This window comes from Stigmatopora argus, chromosome 8, assembly GCF_051989625.1.
Source record: "Stigmatopora argus isolate UIUO_Sarg chromosome 8, RoL_Sarg_1.0, whole genome shotgun sequence".
Lineage (NCBI taxonomy): Eukaryota > Metazoa > Chordata > Actinopteri > Syngnathiformes > Syngnathidae > Stigmatopora > Stigmatopora argus.
In genome coordinates this window covers 5,738,679-5,753,458 of record NC_135394.1, presented here as the reverse complement: position 1 = coordinate 5,753,458, position 14,780 = coordinate 5,738,679, and the positions used below count along the sequence as shown (strand labels likewise).

Sequence of the window (14,780 nt, the reverse complement as noted above, 5' to 3'; positions counted from 1 at the left end):
TCCGCTGTGAGAAAAAGAAGGCACTATGAGAGAGGTGAGTGGGGCCACACATCGCCTTGTGTGATTCCAGCACTCCTCTCTGCGCTGCCTTGTGGTATCTTGTGTGTCTCTAGGCTCAGATACGGATGTCATTACGTAGTAGGGAAAGCCATCCTTTGTAAATACTCTGGAGTTTGCATACGTCAACGTGATCTAAAAAGCTCGTCTGATTTTACGACTCTAAATTGGCACGGAATAAAGAAAGAAGATGAGTCACTAAGAGCAAGCGTGCCATCGTGATGGGGTGGTCATAATGATGCTTTCTTTTTGTTATTGCCGCATTTTTGCATGACAAGCTCTACTTGAAATTGACTGACTGAATAGGGTACAATGTAATGGTAGAAAATACTGAGTTAAACTTGGTTTTTGGGGTGTCTAGATTGCATATGGTCATGTTTTCAAGATTTTCAGAATATTTTGAGATTGTCTTGATGGGGTTGGAAGGTTTTGGTTTGTGGAAAAGGCCAATGGGGAACACATTGCTATTTCAAATATACGATGTGACCAACATTTGAGGTGTGGCATCAGAAAGAGTATTTGACAGGTATGTGCCCTCAATGGAAGAAGTAAAAAAATGCAGTTTATTTCCCCAATTCTAATATATTTCAACAATTCACTACATATGATATGTTTTGGGTGGCCAAGTTACTGACATCAATTATTTTTCTCTTAACATTTGTGTCAATTGTGCATAAAGCAAACTCATTAACTTGACTTTCTTTTCTGTTTGAGCTGTACCTCTAAATATATAATTCTCTCTTCCATCAATTAATTTAGTAAACAGATGCAAATATGAGTCATCATTTAAATTGATTGAAAAATAATTGTAATACAGCTGTATTACAATGATTTCTGCCATAGACAGAAAGGGCTCATGATTCATTTTCTGGTTTAGTCAGTCATTCATTCATTTTCCGAACCGCTTATCCTCACAAGGGTCATGGAGGTTAAAATTGTGAATCAAGGGGCGGCTTATACACGAGAAATTGTAAAAATTCAACGATTTTAAGACAATTTTAAGGGGGCGGCTTATGCGAGAAAATACGGTGCTTGTGTACCTCCGTGAGATTGGTTCCAAAAACTTGCATTTTTACATATCCAAAGGAGGCTGAGAATCCTAGGTATAATACTTACAGTACAGTAATATTTTGTGATTACTATTCTATAATGCATTTTGTTTTAATTGCAGAAAAACAACATGATGTGGAGATCTTGTCTCCACCGCCTAAGGAGAAGGAGAAGAAGAAGAGACCTATGTCACAGATCAGTGGCGTGAAAAAAGTCACACAGAGCCCCAGCCTTGTATCTACCTGCATCCCTCGTTTTGGAGTCACCACTCCACAGGAAAACCTGCTAGCCAGCGTGCGTCTATAAAGACCAACAAACACAGACAAAACAAAAAGAATGTGTTAATAACATGCCATGTTTCACTTCCTCAGGAGATAGAGGACCTTAATCGTTGGGGTTTGGATGTATTCAAGATAGCAGAGCACTCTGGAAACCGCCCTCTGACGGTCATCATGTTTTCCATTTTTCAGGTAAGGACACCACTACACTAAACACACCAAAGTTTTGGGACAAGTATGAAAATAGAGAGAATTTAGAGGTACAGACGCTCCCCTACTTACGAACAACGGTACATACGAACATGTCTGCAAATTGCGTTTATGTCGAAAAATGTTCGTAAGTCCGATTTTGTATTTCGCGCCTTTTTCCGAGTAGTACTTCTTTCCGCCGCTAATACCGATGCCTGGCGCTGTGAGAGCTCAGCTCACCCAGCATCTACCTTCTTCTGCCCACTTCGTTGCAATGCGGAAGTGCGTGAACGTATCTCCAGTGCGCAAAGAACCTTTTTCATTTTTATCATTAAATAGCTCGTGCATCCATTATTCAATATGGTTGGTGAAAAGTGAAAGGCTTCTATTGAGGGAGGTGCAAGGAAGAGGCAAGCCATTTCATTTGAAATGAGTGGCAATAATAACAAAGCTTGATGCGCGTTGCACGGGAATACAACTTGAATCGTTCGACCGTCAGTACCATTTATAAACATAAAGATCGAGCAGCAGGACCCAAATATTGAACGTTGCACAAAGTTTGCAAATCAATTGAATGATGCCATACAGTGCTACCGCATCATTTATGATGAAAAAAAGAAAACTCCAATCGTCATTAGATAGCTTCTTTTGGCCAGTTTCTAGTAAATCTCTCTCTCTCTCTCTAATGTATGTATACAGTACTGTATGTATTCTCTCTATTTTATTAAATGTTTTTTTTTCAGTACAAACCAATGTGTGTTACTTATACAAGCCTTAAACATACAAATACACTTATATAAACCTTCAATATACTTATATAGGCCTTAAACATAAATTATAATACAATATATAGCACTGAGCAACTTACAAACAAATTCAACTTATGAACAATCGCTCGGAACCTAACCCGTTCGTAAGTAGGGGAGCGTCTGTACACTGAACCCCTATTTATCATGGGAAATGTGTTCCTGACTTGATCATAATGAGCCAAAATCTGGGATTCATAGACATCATATTAAAAAAACACACACACTTTTTGAAAATAAAAACCGGCTAAAGGAAATAAGCATAGCTTTTGTAATAATTAAAGCCTCAAACAACTGATTTTTTTTTCAAACACAGTATTTGTGTAATTCCCTTCAACTTGTCAATATTGTCACCATAAACTCTTTGAATCCTGCCAGGAACGAGATCTACTCAAGACATTTAGAATTCCCATCAACACCTTCATCACCTTCATGATGACTTTAGAGGACCATTACCGTGCTGATGTAGCTTATCACAACAACATCCATGCAGCAGATGTTGTGCAGTCCACCCATGTCCTCCTGTCTACCCCTGCTCTAGAGGTGAACTAACAGTTTGGTCAAATGTAATCAAATGCAAGTCATACTTAAAAATAAAAAAAATCTAGTATGAGTAAGTCCTTTTGAATTTAATGTGTTCTCTTCTCCCACTTATTTGCAGGCTGTATTCACAGATCTAGAAATCATGGCTGTTTTGTTTGCCAGTGCCATTCATGATGTGGACCACCCTGGTGTTACAAACCAGTTCCTTATCAACACAAGTAGGTTCCCAAGCTCTTTTTGCATATTTAGTTTAGATTTGAAAAAGAAATTTACAGTAATACCTCATTTATCGCGCTTAATAGGTTCCAACACCTGCCGCAATAGGTGAATAACCGCCAGTGTTTTTATGGTGTCTATTTTAGATTTTGGGGAATTTTAAAATGCGATTGTATTATTTAACTCCTAAATTCGACACTAGTGGCTAATAAAATAATTTCCAATTGTGGCTTGCCTTTTCTCCCCTATTTCATGTTTGTATTGCTGTCCCTTGACTATAAACTTTTCATAAATATTTGGATCAAAACTGCGATGTGGTGGTTCCGCGGTAGTCGATCCGCAATGAAATGCTGTGTTGGTGTTCACTGTCAATGGATGATATTCTAACCATGGTGCAAGATCTTTGTTAAAAGTCTCACAAAACATGAGCTGCATCACAAAGTAGACCTTTATTACATTTGATTGTCAGTCAAAGGGGGATTCTTTGGTTTAAAAATTTACTGAATCAGCGCTACTATTTTTGGTGAGAGCCTGGAACTTTGTTGAGTGAATCTCTTAGTCGCATCCTGTATTTGAAGAAGTGTCCCATTTCCCTTTACAGGTTCCGAGTTGGCATTAATGTATAATGATGCCTCAGTGCTAGAGAACCATCACCTTGCTGTGGGCTTCAAACTCCTTCAAGGTGACAACTGTGACATTTTTCAGAACCTCAGCAAGAAACAGCGAGATTCCCTCCGCAAGATGGTGATAGACATGGTGAGAGACCTAACCCCTTTTATTTTTATTTTTATTTTATTTTTTTGCAATATTCAATCAATGGTCAATACCTTGTCTTGCTTGAGGGCACTTCAACAGTAGCCACCAAGCAGCCTTTTCACTATAATTGATGTAGGAAATATATTCAGCTGTCTTTCCTAGTGAATATGTTTGTAATGTATCGCCTCTGATATTGTCATCAGGTGCTGGCCACAGATATGTCCAAACATATGAACTTTTTGGCAGACATGAAGACGATGGTGGAGACCAAGAAAGTCACCAGTTTAGGAGTTTTGCTGCTAGACAACTATTCAGACAGAATCCAGGTTAGGGCGCCCTCTTTTGACATGATTGCAGTTGTTAGATCAGGGGTGTCAGACTCGGGTTGGTTCGCGGGCCGCGTTAACGTCAACTCGATTTCATGTGGGCCGGACCATTTTAGGTAAACTTAGATAGACTTTTTATTAATGGATCAAAAGAACTGGATTAAAAGCCCTGAATATTCAGTTTTTTATAGATCTAAAACAATGTTTATTTTAGATTTTATTACATATATTTTTAGATTTTACAAAATTATTTTTGAACTAAAAACACAGAAAAAATGGATTAAAAAATTACAATTATTGATTTAAAAGGGGGAAAGCAGGAAATTTAATATACATCTATACTCTTCATTTGAATTTGATCCTAAAACAGAAAGTCGGCACTCATGATTTACTTTCCCGGGCCACACAAAATGATGCGGTGGGCCAGATTTGGCCCCCGGGCCGCCACTTTGACACATGTGTTAGATGAACGGGGATGTTTTTCAGAAAATGGCAAGATTTAATTTCAATGCAGTACCTTTAAAAAAGTTACCAACCAGAACATCTAACAAATATTTCAAGTATCCCTTATGTCCCATGTCATATAGTTTATTAAAATTAATGTTATTGTCAAATGATTGAACTAAAATCCAATTTGCTTAAACTTTTTTTCAATCAAAAGCTGAAAGTTCGAGTGAACTTGCTTGACGTGAAATGTGATGTTTTGTTAACTTGAGGCCATAAGAGGATCCGATGAATTCACAACTTAATAAGTGCTTTTGAAAATACTGTACATTTCTCCTCTAGGTTCTTCAGAACATGGTTCACTGTGCCGATCTGAGTAACCCAACCAAGCCTTTGGAACTTTACCGCCAGTGGACCGACCGCATCATGGTGGAATTCTTCACACAGGGGGACAGGGAACGTGATAAAGGCATGGAGATCAGTCCCATGTGTGACAAACACAACGCCTCAATTGAAAAGAGCCAGGTAACCCCCATTGCTACATGCTATGAGATGGAGAGGGTACCTAAGCAACATACTTGTCTTTTTTTGTTGAAGTACTATATTTTCCTATTATGCGTACTATTATGAGGCTGAATTGTTATATTATTTACAAATTTGTGGGTGTCTTGTGTGTACATGAGAGAGAGGGGGCACAATGAAAGAGTCATTAGCACATCCAACTCACAGATATGAGATCGAGGGTTCAAGCCCAGGGGGGTTCTGACCTTCCTGCATGGAGTTTGCATGTTTTTTTTCCCAGGTCTGCGTGGGTTTTCTCTGGGAAGTCCGTTTTTTTCCCACACGCACACGCTAGGCTGGTTGAACACTAAATTGCCCCTAGGTATGAGCATGAACGTGAATTTTTAACCATCTCCTTGTGCCCTGTGATTGGCTGGCACCCAATTCAGGGTGTCCCCCGCTTGGTGCCCATAGTTTGCTGGGATAGGCTCCAGCAACCTCCGCGACCCTTGTGAGGAGAAGCGGTACAGAAACTGAATGAATATTATGAAGCTTGTTTGGCCGGGAATAGTAGCGGAAAGTCTGAAAATACAGTGTATATGTTGGGTGGGTATAATAATCTTCTTCTCATTTCTGAACCGCTCTATCCTCATCAAGGTCGCGGGGGGTGCTGGAGCCAATTCCAGCTGTCTCCGGCCCTGAGGCGGGGCACGCCCTAAATCAGTGGCCAGCCGAGCGCAGGGCACCAGGAGACGGACAACCATGCACACTCACACTCATACCTAGGGGCAATTTAGAGTGTCCAATCAGCCTACCATGCATGTTTTTTGGAATGTGGGAGGAAACCGGAGTACCTGTAGAAAACCCACGCAGGCCCGGGGAGAACATGCAAACTCCAAACAGGTGGACGTGACCTGGAATTGAACCCAGGACCCCAGAGCTGATATTTTTTGGGATCTCATTTTGTGTGTCAGTTGTCAAGGCTTTGTCATGTCTCTCTTGTAGGTGGGCTTCATTGACTACATTGTTCACCCTCTATGGGAGACGTGGGCAGATTTGGTTCACCCCGATGCTCAGGACATCCTCGACATACTGGAAGACAACAGAGAGTGGTACCAGAGCATGATCCCACGTAGCCCCTCGCCTTCCAGTCCTGACGAGTCCCACGCCGAGTTCAGACAAGGAGGTAGTTTGGGCGGAGCTAATCCGTCAACGGGGGTAAGTGGGGACAAGTTCCAGTTTGAACTGACACTGGAAGAAGAAGAGGAGGACGAGGAGGAGGAATTAGAGTCGGACCTGGAGAGTCCGCTGGAGGACGACCCCCAGTTGGGGACGGAGCGACACCAGGACTCGTCCTCACCCTCGATGTCTCCGGACGCCCGCGGCAGGTACCGCCCTCCCTCGCACAATCTGACGTTGCAGTGCCCCCATCCCCACAGGACGACAAGTTCACCAAGTCGCAAAGGACCCGATGAGGAGCAGGGCGAGAGCGCCCCCTGCCTGCACGAAGGCTCATAACAACCAGCACAACCTGCCCTGCCTAAGAGACAGACAGCAACCCTGAGAGGAAGGCAGGGTAGGCCTTTTACCTATCTACCTACCAATAAAGTCTGTAAAGTCACCACAGTCCCTTTACACTGGAGACGTTCTCTCTGTAGACAGAGGGGGGATCCCCCTCTTTTTTTTATTTCATATTTATATATTCATTGGCCTCTCTTTGGTTGCTTTATGTTTATTTCCCACCCTGCTTTGGGAGGTTCACTTGGCTGGGGAAATACTGTAGAGTGACTCTCTCCCATGAGAAAAAGTACTAAAAGCAATGTCTTCCTCTAAATCAGGGTGGGCAAACAATTCCGCAAAGGGCTTTTTTTGTTCCAACCCCCTTTAAGAGGACAATCTGGTGTCTTACAAGTGCAGAAACCTCATTGGCGAAAGGGTCTACGAGTCGAGCAAATAAGAGTTGCAATGGTATGACAGGGCCTTGAGAATTATTTTTTGCACCATTTTCAAATTTTAATCGGAATCGCTATCTAACCTTGTTGAATAACATACACATTTCTTTGTTGGAAGAAATTTGAGGTGACATTTGAGAGGATTGACGGACCTACGCCTCAGGGTATGAAGAGAAAGCACCCATTGAATGTAGCAAGGATGTTCATATCCCTTAACAGAGTCATTCCTTATTTCAATTTACCTCTTAGCACTACAAGTTGAAACCCTTTAAATTAGGAACATCAAGCAATCAATATATTGGGAAACCAGCGTGTAGCACCACAGATTGAGGACTGAAGAGTACACCACCTGTAGCCTGAACTTTATTTTTATTATTCTTGAACATGAGGTTAATTTATGTTGTTCAAAGATGTTATGACATACGTCATAGTCCATTTGCTGTTCTTGTCTTTATGTTGTTAAATTTGTATTTTTTTGATTTTGTCAGGGTGCCTCCAGTCCACAGTAGCACTTTACCAGTTCTTCCCCTCAGCTCTTACGTGTCCCAAAAGGGCTTTAGCCGAAGTAGGCCTGCGCATCATAGAATCAAGTACAAGTTACATAAAGACAGGTGGGAAAATTAAAATCCTCTTGATTGGAATTTTAATATGGATCCATTCTACCTCAATTTATGGGAGAACAATATAATCCGGCACCAAAAAAAGGACAGAAATTTCCATTCGTTGCCAAACGCGAGAACCAAAAAGTGTTGTCATGAGCTCATTTGTCTTAAATTTGATGCAAATACACAATCCAAATATTTGGTCAGCGACTCAGAAAGAATAATTTTGCTGACTAGTAAAAGCAGTTTGTGTTTTGCAAGAAATTTTAATTTTGGGGGGGTGAAGTGAAAAGCAATACGTATTTGAAGGATTTAACTTTTGCTATTGTCAACCCGTTCTTGCAAATTCATAAACAAATGGAAAACTGTTGAATACAAACAGTGCACATCCAAAAATAATGCAGCACATTTTGCCATTCTGCCAAAACATCAGATCACAACGGATGTCTTTCCTTTCCTCAAAGTGGATTTGAATTTTCTCACCGTCACTTCGATTAGCGCGTTTCCGCCTTCACCTGTTAAGTCATGATAATCATAACCACAGTGCCTAGTTTGTAATGAAGCATCAAGTCACCACTGTTGTTTTATCATTTCTTTCCATCTTTTGTCAGCACTGCAAATCAAAACGGTTTCACGTTCAAAGGGAGCGGTTACTCACCAGTCCTTTTAATTGAAAACAAACCCGAAATTGATTTTCCTTTCACCTAGAAAAGACGGGACCAAAGTTCATGAAACAGACCTCAAACTGAAATGAATGTTGTTATATTACTATTTCAATTAATTTGGGCTCTTTATTACTTACCCAGACAGTGTGGGGAGGTGGTTTTGATCACTACGAGAAAGAACACAAGTCAATTGAAACTTTAGGAAGTCAATACCTTACTGTAATAATTGTGCGCGATTATTTTATTTCATTTTTTAAACACCTGCCAGCCTACAATGCTATATTTTTACACTACAGCTTGGGATTGGATTGATTGTATCCAAGTCATTGACTTAGTAGTGATAGTTTTTACCAATGATGACTGTATTTAAAACAAATTAGTTTTTTTGTGCAATTTAGAAGCAGTGCTCCTCCCACCTTTCTAATCTAAAACTGAGACTTAATATGTAGTTTTAGGACTGTCTGTGTGTGTCCATACTGTAGATGAACATTGTGGCCAGCAGTGATATTGTGAATGGGGGCAAGAAGTTAACCAGTGTTTTTGTTTTGTTTTTTTCAACACATTTTACTGCACTTCTTGTTCAGGAATTGGTAGGAAACACTCGTTTCAAAGCATTCCAAGAACACAGTATGATCATGTTGTAGTCGATCGGCCTTTTTATTGATCATGGGACTTAGAACGTACGCCCTTAGATGTTTAAGGACCAAAGTGCTGTTTTTGACATGCTGAAAACAACAACAAAAGTTTGAAAAGGAAATGACTTGACCACTTCTGCTTTCTTACAGTTGCAAAATGAGTGCGCCAGGATAAATTAAGCAGGCTTTCAACAAGTCAAATCAGCAAAAAATGTTAGCAGGTTAAATTCTGCGTTGCGGTTCTTCACATGTCCAAGAGAAGTGCCAAAAAGCATTAAATGTGTACGTGTGTTATTGCTCACTTTTTGTGTTGAGCACTTACTGTCCTCATGTTAGTAATGTTGCTCAGCCTCGTTGTCGTGCAAACTTCTCAAATGCTATTTATTCTTATTCCTACTTGTATTGGGGAAATCTCACACAAAATAGGATGGGAAGACCTTCTAAATGTAGTCATGTTGAGCCTGAAGATCAAATGTACAACTGATCTGCCACTCTGTCATTTCTGTCAGAGACAAATTTCTCATTTTAAACCAAATGATTTTCAGGACTTTAACAGAGTTTGGGGGGAAACTGCCAATAAACTACATGGAACTTAATGACTGTCTTTTTGATTTATATTTCTCCAATGGGTTCGAGGCTTGCGTGGTTTTTTTCCGGGTTCCTCCCACATTTCAAAGACATGCACCCTCAATTAATTCATCATTTTTTTGCCTGACAAATGTGGCTTATTTGCATCTAAATACGGTAAATCATCAACAATATATTTGCTTGTGCAGCTCGCGACAGATGCAGTTTGGTAGCTCTGCCTCATCACTAGCCAATTATAATTTGTGAAAGCGATGATGTATCCCTATGCTTATTTTATGCTACAGGGCCTGCAGAACTAAATGTGAAGTCCCCCAGGTGGATTTCTGACCCAACAAATAATGGCTGAAATGTGATTGGTTAAATGCTTAAATATCAAAACACACATCTGGAAGCAGTGCAACCAGGGGGAAAGCAATGAAAGGACGCAGATAGACCATTTGGAATTATTTAATAAGCATTCATGGCTAAATATAATTAACATCAGTCTGTGATTAAGATATTTTTTAGGCCAGCAGAGAAGACGTTGCTGACCCTGATGGTCCACCACTGAGTTATTGTACTATACAATACAAAGAAGCATTCTTTGCGTTTCAAATGTTAGACGTTTAATGGAGTCAGGTGGCCTGGAATAAAGGTGAGTTGATGTAAAATACTAAGGTAAAATTGGTGTACTAACACATACTGTTTATAGCATTTAGACGACAAAAATCACGACTAATCTACGTCATCTTCAAAACATGGACATTGAATTGACATTCAATATGGTGGGACAACATGGGCGTGGTTACGGCGATTGCCGAGGCAGCTGCCCTAAATTCAGCACATGCGCAGTGCCTCGTCTTCTCCAACAGCCATTTCCATACTGACGGCCGACTAGCACGTTGAGGTAAGGCGTCGTAGAGCAATTTACTGGCCTAAGTGCATTTTTATCACGCTAACGGGACATCTTTTAGGAATCGATTGAACCAAAAACGCCAACAAGTCTGTTAGTTTAATGCCCGGTTGAACACACCGTCGACAATTTAAGTTTGGGCTCCCCACTGGCTGTGTGCCGCGTGTGGTCACATGCTATCTTAGCATTAGCGTCGCGTTCTCTACATTATTGAGTCATTTAGAAAGACTTTTAATTTAATCAAACAAAGCCGAGACATCAACGCATAGTTTGCTGGGTAAAGGATCACTCAAAAATGACATCCAGTGACTTCGTTCCTCGTGTGTTGTATCTACACTGTTGATCGTTTTCACTGCGAGTGAAACACTCGTTTCCAATTTGTAATTGTTCTGTTTTCACACAAAAAAAATCATTTATACAAAAAAATGTTAACCCAACTTTTTCCTAGCAGTTAACATCAGTCTGTATATTTAATCGCCTTCTCTGGAAAGGGGGAAAATAGCACGCAGCGCTCAATAACTTATTTTCATTCTTTATCTTGATTGTTTATTAATTTGTCTTTCCTGTCATTGTTTGACAACTCCCAAATAGCTTGGTTAAATAAACTTTTCCCTGTTTAGTAGCAAGCATCAAGGTGCAGTTCTTCCTACCTGCCCACAACACGGACGGACACCCTTGAGGTTACAGGAGAGGAGACTGGGCCAGACAGATCAAGGTAAAACTAATTAAAAAAAAATCACCCAAGCCTTTCTGTTGGATCTCTATATATGCTAACTTTTGCTTTTTTGCACACATCAGGCCCATGTCCAGACTCTGGAGGACCAGGTGATCTTCCCAGGTTGCCCACTTGAAGATGATGCCTCTTGCATCATGTGGTGTCTCTGAACTCTGGCAGTCTTCTGAGGTTAGTTTATTGTAGAATATCAAAGAATTCATCCAAATTAAAACATGTTTCACTGAATGTAACTTGTGATTTACTTCCCCTCCCTTCTATATAGGTAAAGTCCAGAGTTCTCTGGCTCATGCTGGCAAAGTGAGAGGTAAGCGGTTTCTTATTTTTATACTTCATTTAATGTTGGCAAAAAAAGATTTGAGCAGCATTTATTTTTTTTTAAAACACTTGGAGAAAAAAGACCTTCAGACCTAATGGTCTTTTTTCTTTTAATTTTCCTGTGTTTTTATTCTAAGTCTTTTTTCCCCCTTATAAATTTACTATGTCATTTTGTCTGCAGGTGGAGAAAATACTGGCCATACTAATCAACATTTCAATGTGGTGCAAGTTAAAATATTTTGCTGTTAATAAAAACTTTGACTGACCACGTTACTTGCATTTTTGCTAGATAAATGAAGAATGATATATATGCACTTTAAAACCATTTATTTTTCCACAAATAAGCAGCTTTCAAGATAGCTTCACGTAGGGCAATGCAACAGTCCTTCAATAACCAGACGAAAAAGCTTCTTCCCCTTGGGTGGAATTCTGGAAGGAAAAAAGACAAGTCACAAACATGACAAATTTGTACTAAGTTAGGTATTTTCTATCAGAGATTTACCAGGAAAAGCTTCTTCCCATAGTGTCATCTCTCCTTTACTCAGTCAGCAGACCTTCATCCCACAGGAGGGAAAATAAAAGGATATTAAACACACCTCTCTGATGACTTTGAAGCTGTGGCTTGGTTTTCTTTTTGACTGCTACAGAGAGACTCAGAAATAAGAGTCTCTATAACGGGAACCTCCAACTCCAGTCAATGAGGGCCTCTAGCCAGTCTATTTCCCATGTCTTCCAACACAGCAAAAACAAATGATAGTGATCAAGCTCCTGCTGATTAGTTGATCATTTGATTTAGATGTGGTGGGAGATATGGAAAACATACTGGACAGGGGACCTCGAGGACTAGAGTTGAAGACCCCTGCTCTGAGGGGACGTTTGCGTCAAAGACTACCATTTCACCCTTTCTTTAGCGTTGATTTGGTAAACTTGGATGGACCCTGAAGAGAAGCAAGATAAAGAGTAGATTTAGTACACGACATGAAAATAAGAAATAAAATAAGTTGAAACACTTGATCCTACCTCATCCACAACTTCTGCCTTGTCTTCTCAATTTTTTTTCAGCTTTCACCTGCTTTGTAACCTCTTCCATCTCCGTGGCTTTAAAACTCTACAAAACATCACAGCATGATTATGTAATTGGTCATTTAACCATTTTGATGCACAAATGACCAACATTCATTTCCCATGTTATTTCATCCTGGATGTTTTTCAGTGAATCATTTCAAATCCATTAATTTAAAAAATATATATCCCCAAAGTCATCATTGCATCCGTTTTTCTCTACTTGCACTGAGGAAAAATGGTTATTTTGCCTTATGCTTAAACTTGAGTCAAAAATGACTCCTGGGCTATTGTTGAATGAATATCTCACTTAGGCTTTGTCAAAACCACATTTAAAACTAAAAAATAAAAAGGTCCAAGCCCACGGTAAAGGTATAGTCATTCTACAAGTGTACCGTTTATTCCTTACACCTCCGCTGATGGCACTTGTGTGGGTGCGCGTTAACCACACGGGTGTCTTACTATTAAAAATAAACACCAAAGCAGTTCGTGTGTTTTCATTCAAAATTTAAATGTAGCATAATTCAAAATAAAAAAGCTAATTGAGCAATGCCTTGAATACTGAAGGCTGATATTTAATGATTAAACGGACAGAGAAAATAGAAACTAGTATTTAAAAAAGGACTCACTTTGCTAACAAACAGCTCGTTATGGCGTCGACAAGCGGTTCCTTTTTGGTCGTTTGGGCCACATTCTTGATGTTTCCCAGCTGTCTGTGATCGTCGAGGAACTGAAAAACACAATGGAATGATTTCTGGTTAAACATAAAGCACTATAGGTAACGCAATGTAGCCAAATTGTTTGCAAACATTTTGAGGTCTCCATCCATGTGGTGCCACATCACTCCAACTTAGCATGCTCCCGGCAAAAAGCACTCTTAAAATGAGAACTGGGGCTTATAAATCCCCAAATGACAATTTACCGAACGTGCTGCATTGTCCTGTAAGAACTTTATCAGGTCTTTCTTCTGTAAATCGTCACTTCTGAGCTTCTGTGCAGTCCACTGCCTTACTGAATGCTGCCTCATCCGCCATTTTGAAGTATGGCGGCCAGTTGAACTCTGACCTCGGTCATGCGCATTAAAGACAGACACGAAAAAAAGACATTGTTTTCAGAATACCATACCTGTCAACCTTGGCCAATTCCTCCCCGTATTAATGATTGGAATTCCCCGTATTAAGCAATAGAAAACCGTACAAATGCAACGCGGCACATATTTACTCACATAGGGTGGACGTAAAAGTGTTATGGTCGCGCCGCGTTGTCGTGACGCGACCGTGAATGTATTCGGACCCAAGCGCTATGACTCATAGCTGCTTAAATAACGAAACAGGAAATGATCATTAATCATTTCCTGTTTCGTGTGAAAGGGGAATGCGTGTGCGCATATCATGCTTAAAGCATGACAATATTAGCAGTTGACGATGACGTTTTCCAGTGACCGAGACGATCCGGATTAGAGCCGAAATGCGTAAAACGAGATCCGTTTTACAAAAAACGTACTTAAAAAAAAATCCCGTACAAAAGTTGTTATACGGCGTACACAATTTGAAATGATCAAAAAACGTATAAAATACGGGAAAAACGTATAAGTTGACAGGTATGGAATACTAACGTGTATTAGACTAATACATGTTATTATGAAAACAATGTATTTTTGCGTCTATTTTTTCTCACATCTACACTTTCAGTATTGCTACGTCTGAATCAATCCAACTATTTTATGGCTATAAAACCTTTACTGCAGCTACAGCTGTGACACATAAAAAGCATCAATAATAACCTCATACAATTGAAATATTATTTAGGAATATAGCTAAATTTTACTCACCAAAAATCCTTTTTATTTGTACACAAAATCCAGGTGGGGGACACCCTAAATTGTCGGCCAGCCAATCGCAGGGCACGAGGAGAAAAACAACTCTTGTCACTATTTCAGCATTATCTCTCAACAAACAAGATTTAAAATAAAACTTTAAATGAAGTTATCTTTTTAAAGCTATTTTACATATAAAAAAGATAGCTCATGTATATTAAGGCTTTTTATTTGTAAAAAAAATTAAAAAAAATACTAATCATAAAAAAGCAGACCATATATAGTAAGGCTTATTTGTTTAAAAATAATACCATGTATAGTAAGGCTTTTTTTTCATTCCAAAAAATAAAA

The 14,780-nt window shown here is 39.7% G+C and overlaps 2 protein-coding genes and 1 long non-coding RNA gene across 9 annotated transcripts in view; 2 read left to right on the top strand and 1 right to left on the bottom strand.

Moving 5' to 3' along the window:
• Positions 1-9,616, top strand: part of LOC144079156 (3',5'-cyclic-AMP phosphodiesterase 4C-like) — a 69,673-nt gene extending 60,057 nt beyond the window's left edge. For all 4 annotated transcript variants that reach the window (XM_077607732.1, XM_077607733.1, XM_077607734.1 and 1 more), the window contains 8 exons: positions 1,229-1,401; positions 1,479-1,577; positions 2,759-2,923; positions 3,042-3,141; positions 3,741-3,895; positions 4,099-4,221; positions 5,008-5,190; positions 6,172-9,616. In XM_077607732.1, the coding sequence (XP_077463858.1) occupies positions 1,229-1,401; positions 1,479-1,577; positions 2,759-2,923; positions 3,042-3,141; positions 3,741-3,895; positions 4,099-4,221; positions 5,008-5,190; positions 6,172-6,684 (1,511 nt within the window). In that variant the 3' untranslated portion in view covers positions 6,685-9,616. The remainder of the gene's footprint in view (positions 1-1,228; positions 1,402-1,478; positions 1,578-2,758; positions 2,924-3,041; positions 3,142-3,740; positions 3,896-4,098; positions 4,222-5,007; positions 5,191-6,171) is intronic.
• The window catches only part of LOC144079161 (peptidyl-prolyl cis-trans isomerase FKBP3-like), a 139,843-nt gene extending 125,908 nt beyond the window's left edge, over positions 1-13,935 (bottom strand). The window contains exons 1-7 of one of the 4 annotated variants that reach the window (XR_013301443.1): positions 13,839-13,935; positions 13,536-13,673; positions 13,243-13,343; positions 12,572-12,659; positions 12,375-12,489; positions 12,054-12,280; positions 11,862-11,980 (exon numbers count right to left, since the gene is read on the bottom strand). Coding sequence is in view for 1 of the 4 variants with exons in the window: in XM_077607748.1 (XP_077463874.1) it covers positions 13,243-13,343; positions 13,423-13,438 (117 nt within the window). In the remaining 3 variants the exon portion in view is untranslated. The other 3 variants (XR_013301441.1, XR_013301442.1, XM_077607748.1) reach the window with 3 other exon arrangements.
• Positions 10,549-11,817, top strand: LOC144079163 (uncharacterized). The gene is made up of 5 exons (XR_013301445.1): positions 10,549-10,777; positions 11,124-11,215; positions 11,299-11,404; positions 11,499-11,540; positions 11,733-11,817. It is a non-coding gene; the product is annotated as an uncharacterized LOC144079163 (long non-coding RNA).
• Positions 13,936-14,780: the final 845 nt, after the last annotated feature.